General features: G+C 44.8%; 2 protein-coding genes across 4 annotated transcripts; one reads left to right on the top strand and one right to left on the bottom strand.

The window, feature by feature from the left end:
• Positions 1 to 44: 44 nt before the first annotated feature.
• slc23a3 (solute carrier family 23 member 3) lies at positions 45 to 5,825 on the top strand. Its single transcript, XM_049024525.1, has 12 exons — positions 45 to 312; positions 606 to 757; positions 869 to 957; positions 1,082 to 1,149; positions 2,694 to 2,875; positions 3,478 to 3,577; positions 3,833 to 4,082; positions 4,253 to 4,506; positions 4,591 to 4,696; positions 4,788 to 4,955; positions 5,069 to 5,164; positions 5,273 to 5,825. Exons 1-12 carry the CDS (start codon positions 190 to 192, stop codon positions 5,560 to 5,562), a joined length of 1,878 nt encoding a protein of 625 aa, XP_048880482.1. The 5' UTR covers positions 45 to 189; the 3' UTR covers positions 5,563 to 5,825.
• A 20-nt stretch (positions 5,826 to 5,845) lies between these two features.
• On the bottom strand, positions 5,846 to 16,719 carry ihhb (Indian hedgehog signaling molecule b). 3 transcript variants are annotated; one of them, XR_007399551.1, is made up of 4 exons: positions 15,424 to 16,719; positions 11,479 to 11,740; positions 9,403 to 10,157; positions 7,044 to 7,261 (listed from the first exon to the last, which is right to left on the bottom strand). XR_007399551.1 is itself a non-coding variant. In XM_049024577.1 (3 exons), the coding sequence occupies exons 1-3, from the start codon at positions 15,721 to 15,723 to the stop codon at positions 10,126 to 10,128; spliced, it is 594 nt and encodes a 197-aa protein (XP_048880534.1). In that variant the 5' UTR covers positions 15,724 to 16,719; the 3' UTR covers positions 9,207 to 10,125. The 3 variants fall into 3 exon arrangements, 2 of the variants coding, with proteins under 2 accessions (XP_048880542.1, XP_048880534.1); XM_049024577.1 differs by lacking the exon at positions 7,044 to 7,261 and having other exon boundaries at positions 9,207 to 10,157; XM_049024585.1 differs by lacking the exons at positions 9,403 to 10,157; positions 11,479 to 11,740 and having other exon boundaries at positions 5,846 to 7,261.
• Between the last annotated feature and the right edge of the window lie 225 nt (positions 16,720 to 16,944).

Genomic DNA, 16,944 nt, shown 5'->3' with positions numbered 1-16,944 from the left:
CAGTGCAGGGGTGGAGTTTGGAGGCTCACAGCTGAGAAGGCGCTGGGGAAGGAAGGAAGGAGAATCTTTGCTGGTTAGAGGGACACTCCAAGGGTGGCAGACGGAGGAGCCGGGCCTCCACTCTGCGGCACGAGAAGGGGGAGCGAGTCAGGAAGGAATCCCAGGGACTAGAGGACGAGGGAGAGCAGCATGTGCACGAGGGAATCTGGTCTCCAGGAAGATCCCGAGGATCCTGGTAGAGGGAAGAGGGCCTGTGTGCTCAGAGTGGACCGAGTCCCACCGTGCCTCCTCACCCTGTGCCTGGCCCTGCAGGTAAACACATTACGTCACATGACACGCCTCCCAGGCGGGATAGCGTGCCAATAGGAGATATGCCCACTGCCGTAGATTAGGGACCGATGACAGCCCGATTCTTACGCTAAGGCAGCTGCAAGCTGACGCTCCTAAGAACGGATCACAGATTGCTGTCTCAATGCGGTGAACACCTCTGCTCTTTGCTTAGAATGTCCATGCCCTCCAGGTGCACTTCGACCTCTCCACCGAGCTTGATTTCTCTCTCTCTCATGCCTTGTATCCCTCATGTATTTCTCCCCCACCGTTTGCAGCATGTGCTGGTCCAGTCCTCCATGCTGGTCCTGACTCTGGGGCTCCTGCAACAGCAGCTTTGGCTGCCGGAAGGCGACAGGCAGAGGCTGCTGGCCTCCAGCTTCTTTCACTCCAGTGTCTCCACGCTGCTGCAGGCTTGGCTGGGCACACGGTGAGATAGAGACGTCGCTTCACTGCGGCACACGAGCGACCCTGAGCATGTCAGCACACCGGCATACCAGTTGACCTTCGTATACACAGTCACTGTCTTGCTTATTTTTAGCTTGCCATTGATCCAGACGCCGTCCTTAGAGTTTATTATCTCTGCCCTTGTCCTGACTTCCAAGCCTTTAACAGACGTGCATCTGAACTGTGAGTCTTCCTGTCTTTGCCTGAAACTATATAATTCTACGTTACACTGTACCAAGCTATGCTATGCTATACTGTACTGTAATATATATGGGGGCAGTCACTGTTTCTGTGTGCTGTCGCGCAGTGTCCACATCGGTCTGCATGAGCGCCTGCGAGGAGCAGCCCTCAGTAGTGACAGGCCCCCTGAGAGAGGTACAAAACAGTGCTGTCCGTGGTCCTGATGAACTCACACGTGGTCCAGCGTGAGGCAGTATCTGTGCACTTACTGGTGTAACTGCTCACACAGTTTTTTAATTATTAATCTGCATGGTGCTTTTCATCCTTTTTCATTCAACTCCGTTAATGAAGGAAGATAGCAGGGGTGGGCAGCAACAGAGTAGATTCTCAATTCTAGTAATTTTGCTTTGTTTACATTCTAATCTGAATCCACTACAGAGTAAACGCCAAAGGTCAAAGGGTCACATGACAAAGTGTAAATGAGAGAGCGGACATGGACCACCACCCACCAGCTGCGGTATCTTGCATATAGGACCATGGAAGGTGCATCTAACAGACCTACTGAGTCAGATTTAACTACACTTGTGACCTGGCCCATCAGACCAGTCGTCAGGGGAAGGGCTTGAAGATATTCCCTGGCTACATTTAAGAGAGCTTTTTATTTTATTTTAGTGTCAAAAAGGGACACTGGCGGGTGGTGATGATTAGAGCTGCCTAGTTGGTTGTTGTAGGAGTTGGTAGTGACAGTAAGCTGCCTACCACCATTATGACCAAAGTTCACATACATTGATACCTTCACGTACCATACGAGGAGGTAAAGAAGTAATGGCAATGTGTTTTTTGTTATTGCGTCAGAAGTGTAGGGTAGAAGGCTGAACTGAAAGCCAAATTATACATCTCTCTAAATATTTCATTTCTCTTGCTATGTGTGTGGCCTAAACTTACAAAGGAGATAATCCCCAGTAAGTCACGGTCCAATCCTGACACCTGGGTCCTCAGTGTCATGTAGCGGGAAGGACAGAAACGAAGGCAAGCGTGGGGAAAAGCAAAGGGGGCTTTATTCAAACAAAGCACAACCACAAGGGGTCAAAATGGGGTAGGGTGAATCGAAAGAGAAGACAGGACACAGGGCGAGCTAGGGAGCACAGCAGGCGTAAATATCACACACATTATAATACCAGACTGGGGCGCTCAGGACAAGGAAACATTATATACACCACAGATGAGGGAGCAGACGAGAGGCACCTGGGATCATGCACACGAGGGCTGAAACGAGAGGCAGGGTTAAACGAGAAACAGGTGTGGCTCGTTAGCGCCACATGACCGGGAACACAGAGGAAAAAGGCATGTGGGCTATAACAGCTGGGGAGGATCTCAGGCTGGTACACGTACACACAGTGATAAGTATGATTTCCAGGGGAAATGGGCATATACCAGGTTTAATAGATCTGTTTTCTTGTGTTTGCTTGTATCCATTTTTTTCTTTTGTTGCATATGCATATTTTTTTACAATGAAATTTGCACAAAGTTTGGTGAACGTGACTCTGGGTCTTTTTGCTTTTACTTGAATGTTTCACTGATGGTAAAGAAGCATGCAGTTTGAGTATGATTGCATTAAACAAAGCCTGTAGCTGCTTTTGTCATGCAGGGTGAGGACTTTCACCTCTCACCAGAATTTTATTGACACCCCACACACTGCTGTCTTTCCAACCCTTCTGTCTGTTCACTCTTCATTTCAGCTCCAAGGTATGGGCCTTACAAGCGGGCTGGTCCAGCTGGCTCTGGGTGCCAGTGGACTGAGCTCTCTGGTGCTCCGTCACTGTGGACCACTGGTTCTGGCCCCGCTCTTCTGCGTGATTGGCTTTTCCGTCCACAGGGAGGCAGCTCTGCTCTGTTCCGACCACTGGGGCATTGCTGCTCTGTGAGTGTGCTGCTCTGTGAGAGTGCTGCTCTGTGAGTGTGCTGCTCTGTGAGTGTGCTGCTCTGCTCTGACCACTGGGGCATTGCTGCTCTGTGAGTGTGCTGCTCTGTGAGAGTGCTGCTCTGTGAGTGTGCTGCTCTGTGAGTGTGCTGCTCTGCTCTGACCACTGGGGCATTGCTGCTCTGTGAGTGTGCTGCTCTGTGAGTGTGCTGCTCTGTGAGTGTGCTGCTCTGTCTGCCAGTGTTGGGCCTTGTGTGGCTTCATTCAGTGCACGTCTGTCTGTCAGCCTGCCTGTCTATCAGTGAGCGTGTCTGTCAGCTTGTCTATCAGTTTGTACCAGGCTGTGTCTAGCCTTATTCAATGCACCTGTTTCTCTATCTCTCTCCGTCTGCCTATCAGTCAGCTTGTGTTTTGTTAGCTTGTCTCTCTGTCAGCCTGTCTGTCTGCCTGTCATTCAGTCTGCCTCTCTGTCAGCTCTGTGAGCTGTACCTAGCTTCATTCAATGCACCTGTCTGTCTCTCTGCCTGCCTGTCTGTGCTAGTCTGCATTATTCTTATTGTCAAATATGACTATAACAATAAGTGAATGAACTGTTTTTCTAGGGTAATTGTGCTCATCGTCATCCTGTCTCAGCACTTGCGCCTCTGTTCACTCCCGGCCATCCTGGGGGCAACACGACACCCTGTCTGCAGAATGGTCTCAGTGAGTCCCCCTGACACTAATCCAGCAAACACAACTGGAAACACATCGAGCCTGATGTGCCTCAGGTCTCGCTAATGCTTCTTCCATCCATCCATCCATTTCCCAAAACCACTTGCCTTATTCAGAGTTGTAGGGGGTCCGAAGCCTATGCTTATTTCAACATGGATCATGTTTTACACGTATGTATTTACTGGTGGTGACCATATGTCTGCAGTGGCTGCTGCCAGATGTCATGTGTGTGTCGCCTGTGCACAGGTACTTGTGCCGCTGCTGAGCATGTGGGCGGTGAGCACAGCACTTCAGCGCCTGGGCTACTTCCACCCTCGCCAGGCCTGCGAGCTCCTGTCCACACTGCACTTCCAGAACACTTCCAACAAAATCTCCAGGATCACTTTAAATACCTCAGACAGCCTCTCTTGGATTAACCTGAACAGCACCTCAGTCTTGCCATGCATTACCCGGAACACATCCCACAGTGCATCCTGGTTCAGCTTTCCTCTTCTAGGTCTGCTAATCTAATTCTCGCCATTTTGTGTTTGTTAGTTAGAGTAAGCTGTAGGCCAAGTGCAAATTGTTTAAAAGGGGACCAAATCACAGCATGATGTTGCCTTGTATTACTGCACACCATTGTACTATCAACTTTTATTTAGGTTATCAAAGTAAATTTGTTTGCAGGAACAATGAGGCTCCCCCTGCTGTCAGCACAGGGAGTTGCAGCAGGTGTTGCGGCTGCCCTCTCATCATTAATCAGCTCTTTGGGTGTCTACCTGTTAACCGCGAGGCTCCTTGGAACCTGTCCCCCGCCGCCTGCTGCATGTAACCGTGGGCTTTGTGCTGAGGGTCTTGGCAGCATGAGTGCCGCCCTGCTGGGGGGACCGGTCGGCCTCAGCAGCAGTGTGCCCAATGCCTGCACGTTGGGACTCAGCCAGGTACGACCTCGTTTGCAGGGCCTTGTAGGGCTCAATATCAGGAGCTTCCTCAGAAAGTCAGTCCTGCTGTTCTTCCTCCAACAGTGTGGATCTCGGCGCACTGTCCAGCTGGCAGCCATAATGGGACTGATCGTGGGGGTATCCCCACAATTAACTCAGCTGCTCACCTCGTTTCCCCTTGCCATTCATGGTGATCTACTCCTCCGGTATTTTTTTCTGTCTGAGTATCTGCAGTAATAGTATCATTAAATGATCTCTGATCTCAAGCTCCCTTTGCACAGGTGCGGTCCTCAGTGTGACCTACACGGTCGCCGTGGGGACAGGTGTCACCTACTTCCAGTACACACACATGGACTCCGCTCGCAACATTTTCAACATTGGCTTCGCTGTTTTTATGTCCTTGCTACTACCTCGCTGGTTCAACTTCCACAAAACCTTTGTCCTCACAGGTACCCACTCCACCGCCATAGTAACTTGCGTATGTCAGAGCTGTAGAGCAGAATTTCTCGATGGATGTCCCATCAGATTATCTCATCATGATTGTGTGGGGATGTGTCCGCAGGCGTGGCCAGTCTTGATGTGCTGTTCATCTCCCTTCTGACCCTACCAGTGTTCATTGTGGGTCTTTTAGCTTTCTTCCTGGACAACACCGTGTCAGGTAAAGTAACTGTCAAACCCACAATGTGATAAACGAGGAAACTGTGGCTTATTTTATTGCCAGATATTTGTGCTCAAAGTAAACTCTCCAAAATGTCCTTTTCTCCAGGATCACTGTCAGAAAGGGGGCTGTCTTCCAGCACGAGAAGGAAAAGGAGATTGGATGATAAAACACTGGATCATTCACTGGAACACACTGGGATCTATGACCCCCCCTACCTCGTGCAGAGAGTTCTGGACCTTCCTGGATTCCGCATTATCCCTTTCTCTGCCTGCAGGACACAGGCTAACAAGAATGTGGAAATTCCCTTGCAGGAAACCTCTGATTTGCTGAACAGCTTTGAAGAAACCCAGATTACTGGGGCAATGGACACGCATCCACATCATCCGGAATTTTAGCTCTGCACTGGTATAAATGTCTGTGTGTGTGTGTGTGAGAGAGAGAGATAAGTATTTGGAGAGAAGTAATGGTACTTTTTCTACTGAACCAACTGGAAAAACTACAAGGTGATCAGAATAATTTTTTAAGAAAACAGAAATGTTCATATGTGATACTCAAACACTGAGCATGCAGGTTTGATGGCAACTATGCCTCAAAGTACAAGAAGTAAGAATAAAGAGACTTAACACTATAATGCAAAAAAATAGGCTGCATTAACATGAAAATGCCTTTACAAACTGGTTCAGAAGGTCAATTGACAGGACATTTTAATACATGGGGGGCAAGAATTGAGGTGTTGAGTGAAGTTTGCAGGGCTGTTAGTCAAATCAACCACAAAATATCTTTTTGTTATGGGCATTTGAAATACATGGCGGTGCACTTTGGCATACTGCAGGAAAATAAATACAAAAAACTGATAGTAGATGAAAATCTGAACTTCCTTATTTAAAATCTGTATAGACACTCAGGGTACTGCAGTCATAGTAATGATACATTTCAGATACATATAATATTCCAACAAAGAATAATACATTTTCATTATCGAAACACGTATAATGGATTCATAAGTTTGTAATAAATAAGATACACATTTGTAATTCATACTTAAGTCAACACTGATGGCCAGATCACATTTAAATCGATTTAATTTGATATATTTCTTGAAATATTTATGCAAAAAAAACATATGTTTACATATTGCTTCAAGGTAGTGATACATTTACTACATTAACCCATACATAACATATTTACATGTAGGATTTCCCCTTTACCCCCACCCCCCCGTTTCGCCAGTGTGCTGGCTTGTCTGTGCCGACGTGAGCACGTGAGCATGCAGGGACCCTTGGCAACGCCCACACGAGGTCGTCAGCTCATCACTGGAGGAGACACCCCCGACAGGGGCTCTGTGTGGACATGCGCGTTCCATTTGGGTCTAACTCTCTCTTAGCTGGCCTCACACGCACATTTTCCTGTTCTCTTCCCAATCAGCCTCTTCCAATCTCATGTTTCTCTCACTGTCCTACTTCTTTACCCCAGTTCTACGTCATTCCTTCATTTTTATTTCCTACTTCACTCCCCCCACGGTCTGCTAATTCCAAGGCGTGAAAAGGTTTATAGTCCAGAGGCAGAGCTCCTAACCAGTATAAGGGTTTTGAGTAGCAGTGCAGACCTGGTGCTAGGCGAGATGCTAGGCCAAGGTAGATCTGCCGCAGCTGGAGAGGAGCAAAGGTCCGGTGTGCTGGTCCGTGGAGGCGCAGGAGGAGGAGGAGGAGGTCAGGATCCGGCTGGCGACCAGTGTGCCTTGATAGGTCAAGGGACAGATGACTTTGGTGTCCTTCTGCAGCGTGACCCAGGTGACGTATGGCAGACAGCCCCCCCAATGTGAGGATGCACTGTCCTGTCTTAGCATTGCTGGCAAACACCCCCTGCATTTCCCCCCATTACCAGAGCAGTCCCTTCTGCCAAAAACAGCAGGCGAGTGGCAGCGAGTGACAGGTTGGCCCCTCCCATCACGTAGAAGTGACTGCGGGTCACCAGATCACGGCCCAGGAAGGCGGACAGGACCACCCTTTGCGGTTCTGAGCCGCCTCTGTACCTCCACAAAGACCGGAGCCGGAGCAGGAAAACAGCCTCCTGCCCCAGTGGCCATGGAGCGTTCTGCAGGAGAGGAGGAGAGTAAATGCTGCTGAATACGACACACCTCATAGGGATAATCATCACTAGCATAAAGATTTGGTGGAGAGGGACGAGGGTCAGGGCCATGTTTATCTACAGACTATGTAACTAGGATTTGGGATTTTAGAATTCAGGACATTCAGATAAAAGCCAGGCCCAGTTTTCAGAATAACATTCTAGAAACAGCATGTATGGCAGAACAGGGGGTGGATGGTGCGTGGTTTGGTGAACAAGAAAATGTGGAGTTTATGTCTATACATAGCAAATGTCATCATGTCTATACAAAAAAAAAAAAAAAAAAAACTATGAGACTCGCCATCCATCATCTACTAGGCATTACTGCTTCTCAGCACTGGCCAATCTGCAGACACACACACACACACACACACAGGTGCACTTACAGGGTGAATGAAAAGATGATTTACCTGAATTTACACTCCCAGGGTGGCGTGTAAAGGGAGCTACATGGGCGTCTTATTTTCCCAATACACCAAACACACATATTTATCAGGTAATGAGAGAGACCCAGATAAAGGTTTCAATGATGGACTAACCATCCGAGAAAAGGGAACAAAATACGACCAACTGAGCCAAACCCTGCAGAACCACACAGCAGCGACGCCCCTCCTCCCTGTTTTACGTCTCTGTTCTCTTCCCGACGCTCCCCCTTGCTGACCGACGTCCACGGACTCGTCTATAGCGACGCCGCTTTTCCATGTTCCCATCTACAAAAATGTTTTTCCTACACGTTTTTCTTCATTCACCCCTGATTCTCTATTTGCGGAACTTTTCAGAACATTCCAGCAGTTTCTAATCCTGATTTCAGATGAGCAGACAAGCTCATCACAGCTGTTTCACAATGGGAACGGTTGTGTGAGCTGATGTTGAAGATCCAGACTGACAGTCCTATGAATCATGGAATCAAAGGACTGGCTTCTACCTGCAGATGTGGCTCCTATATAAGTGCTTCCTATCCCACTGAATGTCTGTTCACAAAAACCACATAAAGCTGGCAAAATATTAACACAATAACCACCATAATAAATATTTCTCCACTCAATACACTCCAATGTTCATCCAAACAGACAGACCAAAATATTACTCGATGCCCATACCAAAGTCATTTAAGTAAGTGGTGCACCATACATTTTCAAACGGACAGCTGCGAAGAATCATTTGATGCACAGTGGACTGTGTTTAAAGATATATTGCATGACTTCAGGTCTGTCTAAGCAAAATGTTTAGTCACCAGTGCAAGAAACTGGTTCTACTAATAAATGCATTTATGGCTAATAAATGTGAAAATCAACCGGCTTATAAAAGAGTTACTACATATTTGACATACGTTTGTACTTAAATATGTTATTTTCATGTTTATGACCTGTAAATGCATTTATTAGTGGAACTACTTTCTTCCGCCAATAAACATTTTGCTTACATACAACCCAAGCCATCGTCATTAATTTGAAAATGATCCATTGCTAAGGCTGTCAGTCGTTGCTAAGCCCAAAGGCCAGTTGTTAGTTCCAAAACTGTCCATTTAATTCCAAAATCTGTGACAATAAAATAAAGTTCAGAAAAGTCAAGGATATAGTATCCATGCAAAGTTACCAGTGAAATATTTGTGGATGATCTCATGTGTTTTCGGCCCGTAAATGTGAAAATAATGTCTTTAGGTACAAACGTGTAAGCCAGATGTGTAGTGACCATGATATAAGCACTGAGGTGGTCCCGTGCCTCTGAACCATGCATTTAAAAATGCATAATGCATGACTTGGTTTTGCATTAACCCTTAGTTAAAATTAAAGATTATAATACTGCATTGGTATACTACTGTGATTTGTCTGGCAATACATACACAATAACAAAATCAATCAACGGTTCTGACCAATCAGATTTGAGAACTGCACAAAGCCATGGTAGAAAATAAAGTAATTTGGCCAGAGTCAGAAACAACAGAATATCCAACAAAGACTAAATAAACTCAGGCTAGTGTGCTGTATTCTGCTTAAGACAGGGAGTACAGTGTGATACATTTCTAGATGGACTGAAGGTGATGATACATTCATGTAACAAATACAGAACAGTAAAAATCATTCAGGGAACCTTATTCAAAGGAGTACCTTATGGCTGAAAATCCACAGTATCTGGCTGGTCGCAGTGGGTGATGCAGAGCCAGGTCGCTACTGCAGAGGGGGTGGTTTCGTCGGTCCATGAAACGCACAAAAACATCCACCCTTCTCAAACATTAGATAATCAGTCCTGGTAATTCCATATGTTGGCTTGTATATCCATCCATCCATCCATCCATCCATCTTCAGGCTGTTTATCCAGTACAGGGTTACAGGTGAGAACTGCAATCTACGTATCCCAGGCAGCATAGGGCACAAGACAGGGGTACAACCTGGACAGGATGCCAATCCAGCACAGGGTGCACCCACACATTCAGAAGCAATGGGCAATTTAGACAAACCAATTCACTGATCTGCATGACTTTGGGCTACGTAAGGAATCCTGCCCAACACTCCACACATACATGTGAGGCAACAGTGTCACCCTCTATGCCAGTGTGCCACCCTGGTCTATTTGCATGGATTTTTTTTTATAGTTAAGTCCCAAAAAAGTCACACACATCATCAGAATAGGTGGATAAATTCAGTCTTGTTTTGTATTAAAAACAATTGTTCTCATATCTTCACTCGTGTATAAAAAGTCCTTCACTGGTGAAGCTTAATGTACGGGCACTTTGTTCCGCGTTTCCTGACAGATCAAAGTGCTGCAGGTCCTGTCTCTTTTCCTCAGAAGTCAAAAATACGTCCCGTCCAATGGCAACGTCGCCCTGTCAATTATGTCGGCAGCTGAAAGTTGACAAACCGATCTGGGCAGAAATGGAAAACAAAAGGGTTATCACAGGAAGTGCATATTATACGTTTATTAGTCTTACAAGAATTTGGATACATGGAGAATAATTTTCTGAAAACAGGAAATCTGATGACAGTTTTGTGACTAAGCAAACACTGTTAAGGCAGCCAGAAACCAAAACGTAGCCGCATTTAGTTTATACAACCTTTGGTTAGAGGGCCTTCATTAAACAAACTTTTCACATCTTACATGCTAGTGACCTTTCAAGAAAAATCTAATTCGCTGCCTGAAAGGAAGTGCAGCCTCTCTCAAGGAAAACTGTTCAGTGATTGGTCTGGTTTTCAGTATCACATTTTTCATGGAGACCTTGGTTCAGACTTCGTTTGGCTTATATTTCAGATGACTGATATTTTGGTTAATGGTTTTGGTGCCTTTTTGGACTTTTCTGTGTGCTTGTATTTCTTTGTATGTTTTTTGTGCTTTGGAAACAAATTTGCATTTTTAAATCATGGTTAAATTGTGGTTCTGCTGGCAGAAGGCTAAGCTGAGCAACAAGATGCTTTCAGGTTCAAAATTTATAAGAGAGCAGTACACAAGAACAAGGTGAAGCAGGAGACACTGGGAAGGACCAGAACCCAGCCAGGTAAAGGGCAGAAGCGACTTTCAAATGGCGGAGGTGATTGTTAACTTATCCGACAGTTACTCATGAATCGGAGGATGACATCAAGTGACCTTCAAAAGGAACGGGAAACATTAAGTGCAGGTGTGAGGTGCACTGCTAGGATAGTTTGCATCAGGCTCCCAAAAGCAGGACTGAGGTCCCATAAAGGAAGGAAGAAGCCCTTCATTAATGAAACACAGGGAAGAACCAGACTGCAGTTTGCAAAAAATATACATCATTCACAGACACACACCCATAAGTTGAGAAACGAGTGAAACAAAAAAAACTGCTGTGGTCTCAATCTTTTCCTCGGCCATATCTTGGTGATCTCCTTTAGTTGATGCCATACAGAATAAATTACATCTTCAAATATTCAACCAGTCACTGAATGGGGAATAACAAAATGCTAGTGCTGAGCTCATTCAAGCAAGGAAATAAACCTAAATCAATGTGATCAACTGTACTCTGTCTTCTATTTGCACACAGCAAACATGACTCAGGTATTTGCTATAAAAAAGTGCTACTCTATTCAACGGAAAATGCAGCACTGCTGCTGGCAGCTCAAGATCCTGAGGATATCAATGAATGGGCTGCAAGAAAGCAAAACCTTTTCCCCGTCCGCAGCTATTGGCCGCACAGAGGTACATTGCTCATCTTTCCTTTCTCTCTTACCCACCTGACTTCACGCTGCAGTGTACATGGGCCTTGGACTCGTAGTAGACCCAGTCAAATCCAGCCTCCACAGCCAGGCGGGCCAGCATGCCGTACTTGTTGCGGTCACGGTCCGAGGTGGTGATATCGACGGCCCGGCCCTCGTAGTGCAGGGACTCCTCAGAGTGGTGGCCGTCCTCGTCCCAGGCCTCGGTGACGCGTAACTTCACTCCAGGCCACAGGTTCATCACAGAGATAGCGAGAGTGTTTAGCTTGTCCTTGCAGCGCTGAGTGTTGGCAGAAGACACGGGGTGGTGTGGGACGGAGGTAGAGCCAAAAGACGAAGTCCCGTGTGCAATTACAGAAGCAACAAGAGAAGCGACATGCAACAGAGACAATACACTGTTACACAGAGATAGAGGCATGTGCACAAGAGAATGTGATTTCCCCCACAATCCACAATATTTTTATTACTAGTAAAATGCTACAAGCCCTAATCCATAATGACAGCTGATGCCTCAATATGATTTAAAAAAATTAATTGATCTGTGCCCACCAGTTGTTTGGATGTATTGCATTTCTCAGCCAAGCTGACCTCAGGAAGAGTTAATGTGTTACAGCCACATACAACACAGCTTATATTAGTTGTGTCACCAAAGACAGTGATGCACACTGTACCTTATGGCTAAAAAAACGCAACCAAGCCAGCAAATATTTTATCCAATTTCCAACTGCTTATCCAGTACAGAATCACAGGGGGTAAACACTGACAGGGATGCTGTTGCCCTATTCATCCCAAAATAAAATCTTGGCTGCATTGGTAGCCCCTAATTCTGTTCCAACCTATTGTCCATAAAAGGTCAAACTACAGGGATTACACCACAGACTAAATAGAACAAGTTCTTCAGTGAATCCAGTAGCCACAATTTTTGGTTAACATCTGAAATATGGGGTCCCTCACTTGTTGGAGTACAAATGCCGTTACTTCTTCCTCTGGCCATTTTCTGTCAAATTTGCTAAGAACAGAAAACAAGAATAATGTACAAATTACGTGTCCCAGGGGTGTGTTATTCCACATCCAATAAACTATGGGTATCTGGCGAGACCTTTGCGATACTGAGATTCCCGCAAAAAGCTGAAGCGTTTCACACAATGACATTGAACTTGTATACATGCTCAGGGGGCTCTGCTGGACTTGAGAGTGCACTGTTGTGCTTTCATGGCCCAAAATGTTAATGAAAGAGTGCAATAGAAACTGGATGGCAGCAATGATACGTTTTAGATTTGTTTATTCCTGGTTGATAACTGGGTGAGCAATGTGACCTAAGACAGGCAGGTTTGTGTAAATATCAGATGCCAATTTGCCAATTCGAGCCTGGGTGAGCTTAACCCAATTAGCAGAAATTAGTCTCACCTTTCAGGGTCCTGACACATTAACAACAACAAAAAAAAATTGTCCAGCTTCCTGAAAGTGTTGTGTTACAAATATTTTTAGTGTTTTTTTCCCCAATATTTATCATTCATAGTATTTTTTGTTATGCTCAATCGATAATCAATCACTGATCAACAATTTTAAAATACCGCTTTTAAATTAATTTTACAGTTAAAAAAAAAAAAAAACTAGTGGCATATGTTGTCACTAGACAAAATTTCAGTAAAACTGAGGTGTTGGACAGGCATAGATACCCTGGCGGATTCAGGGGCCCCAGCACTTTAGGGGCCCCAAAACCAAACAATGGGGGCCCAAATGGCAAAATCCATCAAGGGGATCCCCCCCCTGTCCCCCACATCTGCACGGAGATCAAAGGTAACATTTTGCCAGGGGGAATTCCAGCTATGCCCCTCCCTGCAAATAATATTTACAGGCAACATTCGAAGAAGGAATATGATGAATGAAAAGAAGAAGAAACATGATATGAATATCGGGCTTAATAAACCTTAATCTTTAAAATAAAAGAGCTACATGCAAGACAGAAACAACGTTGGTACAGCACATATTATAGATTAAGGAAATCCATATCATAGATATATACAAAGCTATTTCTTCGAGTCACTAGATAGAGAAAATTTAAGTGAAAGAAGCTGTCGTCATTGTGCTTGCCTGTTAACTGGGGCACGCGAGAGAATCTTTGAATCCAGATTCTCTTCTTCATAATGGTATAACAGTCATGTAAAACGCAAATTATAAATTCCAGCCTTATTAATTTGGGATATTCTAGTAAAACAATTTCAAAGCAACACAAATATTAGCGTCCATTCTCTTGAATACACATAAAACATGTTAAGTAATTCGTTTATGCTGCGCACTGTAAAAGTGTTAGATTTTATTGACCGTTTAATTTCCGTTAGTTCACGATTTTAATTGTTTTATTAAGTAGCTATATAATAATGTCATAGTTCCGGCATTTGCTCAGGCACGCCTTTCTAAGATAACAGCCTTTCCTCTTTATATGATCGTAATCACACGTCTTCAGAGCCATAGCCTGCAGGAGGACAATACTGGCTTGTTTCCCTCGATTTTAAAGGTGCATTTGCATTTCAGTTAAATAGCCATTTAATTTTTGCGCATAAATTCTACTACGTGTAGTTTTGAGTGTTCTGTTCGGTTTCCTATCCCTATCTTAATTCAGTAATACGCTACTGGTTAATCTTATGAATGATTAAAACAGCGACAGTACAGCTAACAGAAAGGGGCTGTTTATGTTATACCTTTAGAAACAAAAGGGGTATTTAAACTTTTAAAATAATCCACTCTTTTCTACGGGGGTGTTGGACTTGGGATAAGAATAGGGTATTGCAGAACTGTATACGCCTATTCACAGGACGGTGTGGATTTCCACGTCTGTTTTTTTTCTGCGGCTGCAGAAACGAAATGGAGTTCATAAATCAAGCCGGGAACTTTGTTGGTTTAACTTTCAAGGCACAGATCGGCTCGACTTCTGTAGGAGGTTTCTCGTAACCTCGACCTACATAAACATTAAGCACTGCGCCGACAACACGCGTCTGTGCAAACGCATTAATGCGACTAGAGAAGCCACGCCTGTGTTGTAGGCAAATTTAAGCAATAAATTAAATGAATAAAACACATAAAGTCGGCTCCGGATTATGTCACTATATTATATATCTCATATCTTAACGTGTGCAAAATTTATGTGTAATACAACGGTTATATTGGTGCGCTAAAAAGCAAATACAAAAAACTACAAAATACGGTAAGCTATAAACAAGATTGGCTCTGCTGCAGGCGGAAGCATTTGAATGGAGCTCATAAATTGTACAGATTAAGAAAGCTTCGCCTCATAATTAAGTGCGAGGTGACCGCGCAGATTGATGGAGGAGAAAAACCGCAGTAAGACAAGTTGCATTCCCTAGTGGCCTCATTCACTTTAAAACTCATTCATTCTTAAGTACTCCAATCCAGTCGCACATAAACAATAAAACTATATATAACTGGTCATAAAACATACATTCGAAAAACTCACAAGGATCCACGAGGCTTTTCGGCGTCTAAAGAAACTACAAGCAAAACAATCAAGCTTTACATTCACAGTGAATAATTAATATAAACTACGCTTGTTCAATTTTCTTTCTGCGCGCATCCCGAGCCAGAGCTCCCCCTAGCGTACATTCCTATTCAGTACCGCACGTCTTGTCTCTGGGTCTCAGTTGCTTTAAAATGTTCTGAATTACTTACAGGTACATAAACTGATACAGGTATAGCATGGCTACTGTACTACCACTAGCCCAAGACAAAAGACCGGTTAAGATGTTAAAAAATAAATGAAACAAAACTAAACCACTGGAATTGTGCTAGAAATATCTAATGTAGCCTATAATTCCCTTATAGAACGTTTGGACTAAATGTTACATGTCGCACTTTGATTCGGTTTGCTTTAATGTCCATTGTGCTGATTACTGAAAAAATTACAGCCGTAGGAAACGGAAAGTGTGAATTCACTGTGTCCCTCACCTGTGTCATCAGTCGGTCGGCACCCGTGTTCTCTTCATCTTTGAAGATGATCACAGGATTGTAGTTGGCGATCAGCTCTTTAAAGCGCTCAGAAGCCCTAGTTATTTTCCCTTCGTACCTGCCGCTCGCTCCCGTTGTTTTCTCGGGAATGCTGGGGAGAAACTGTTTGTAAGCCAGCGCTGTCAGCCTCCTCGGCTGCGGCCTCTTGCCGATTCTCTTGCCCGGTCCGCAGCCCTCGCTGACCGGCACCCGAATCGAGGCAAAACCGATGAAAAACGCGACAAGCACTAAGAGCTGCATGCCACCCACACCTGTGGGCACCCCAATAGGAGTGACAAAAACACACCTTTCTCCGATCTTGCTGTAATCGACCCCTCCCCCTCAATGATATATTTCCCTAAGGGGCGGGGGGAATATAAGAAACTTATTAGTGTGACTAATTTCTAACTCTCGCCATCATTAGTCCGTAAACGGGGCGCCGCTGCGCACCGGAGGCAGCGCTGAAGTGAAGGTGCCACAGAGTCGTTTGGCGTCAGCCTGCGAAGCTCCTTTCCCGAGGTCAGCTCTCCCTGAGCATAAATTTGAAAGTCCGTTTATTTTGGCAGCCAAGTTCAAAGTCATGTGAGAAATAGTGACCGTCCTACCTGAGCAAGCGCTTTGCTTTTGCAAGGCGGTCAAAAAGTGTCCCCACTGTCATTTTCCATTTTCCGCTTGGTTTCATATACGTCCATAGCTGAATTGGAAGAAACTAAACAGACAGGAAAGATGTTGTTTGCCATTCTGTTAGTGCCAGTCTTTATTTTCATCTTCAGCCCGAAGCGCTTCCCTCTCGCTGCCCGCCGCAGATCGGACAGATAACACCTGATGCAATGTAAAAAAACGCCGAGATACCTCGACACGACACTTTGCAGGAAGAAACTCAGCGCTTCTCTGCGGTGTTTGACTGCACTCATATGTCAGGATACGCGTGTGGCCATAAACAAACATACAGACCCCACCTGCAACTCCAACGCGGGACGAGCGAGGTCTGGTTTCGGCCTGGCGCCGGATACACAGTTCCCAATTTTCCACGCTGTGCGTATAAGTACATTCTTTTCACCTCATTGTAAAAGAATCGAGTACCTGTGCGAGATATGCACTATTTTGTAACATCGGAGGATTTGAATTCACATGTATTTGAGAATCATGCTATTTTATAACCGACAGGTAGCTTTCACAGAGCCGTATGAATCTTATTCAGCTTACATAAAATACTATCTGTGAATAACAGGAGACAAAACATTTTCTGTGCGTGATGATCTTATTTCAAGTAATATGTGTTCCCACAGTTTCTTTAGATTTATTTTAAAACATCAAAAAGATTCAAACTACTAGCTTACCTTGCCATTCATGGGAAACCCCCCATTTCTCTCGTCGACATTGAGTATTTAAACCATTCATTGCTGTGAAATTCCTTTGGTCCTACACACATTTTCCAGCCAGGTATGGGGTCACCTCTTGACAAAAAGCACTGGATCCCTT

Source organism: Brienomyrus brachyistius, chromosome 1 (genome assembly GCF_023856365.1).
Source record: "Brienomyrus brachyistius isolate T26 chromosome 1, BBRACH_0.4, whole genome shotgun sequence".
In the NCBI taxonomy this organism is placed as follows: Eukaryota; Metazoa; Chordata; class Actinopteri; order Osteoglossiformes; family Mormyridae; genus Brienomyrus; species Brienomyrus brachyistius.
This window is presented reverse-complemented; position numbering and strand designations above follow the sequence as displayed.

Excerpts from the sequence above, each read along its gene's own strand:
- slc23a3 (XM_049024525.1), top strand. The coding sequence starts at position 190 with ATGTGCACGAGGGAATCTGGTCTCCAGGAAGATCCCGAGGATCCTGGT. Across the intron at positions 4,083-4,252 it reads GTTCAGCTTTCCTCTTCTAG|GAACAATGAGGCTCCCCCTG; the intron begins GTCTGCTAATCT and ends ATTTGTTTGCAG. Across the intron at positions 4,956-5,068 it reads CAAAACCTTTGTCCTCACAG|GCGTGGCCAGTCTTGATGTG; the intron begins GTACCCACTCCA and ends ATGTGTCCGCAG.
- ihhb (XM_049024577.1), bottom strand. The coding sequence starts at position 15,723 with ATGCAGCTCTTAGTGCTTGTCGCGTTTTTCATCGGTTTTGCCTCGATT. Across the intron at positions 11,741-15,423 it reads CCGACCGACTGATGACACAG|CGCTGCAAGGACAAGCTAAA; the intron begins GTGAGGGACACA and ends GCCAACACTCAG. Across the intron at positions 10,158-11,478 it reads ACACTGCAGCGTGAAGTCAG|ATCGGTTTGTCAACTTTCAG; the intron begins GTGGGTAAGAGA and ends ATTTCTGCCCAG.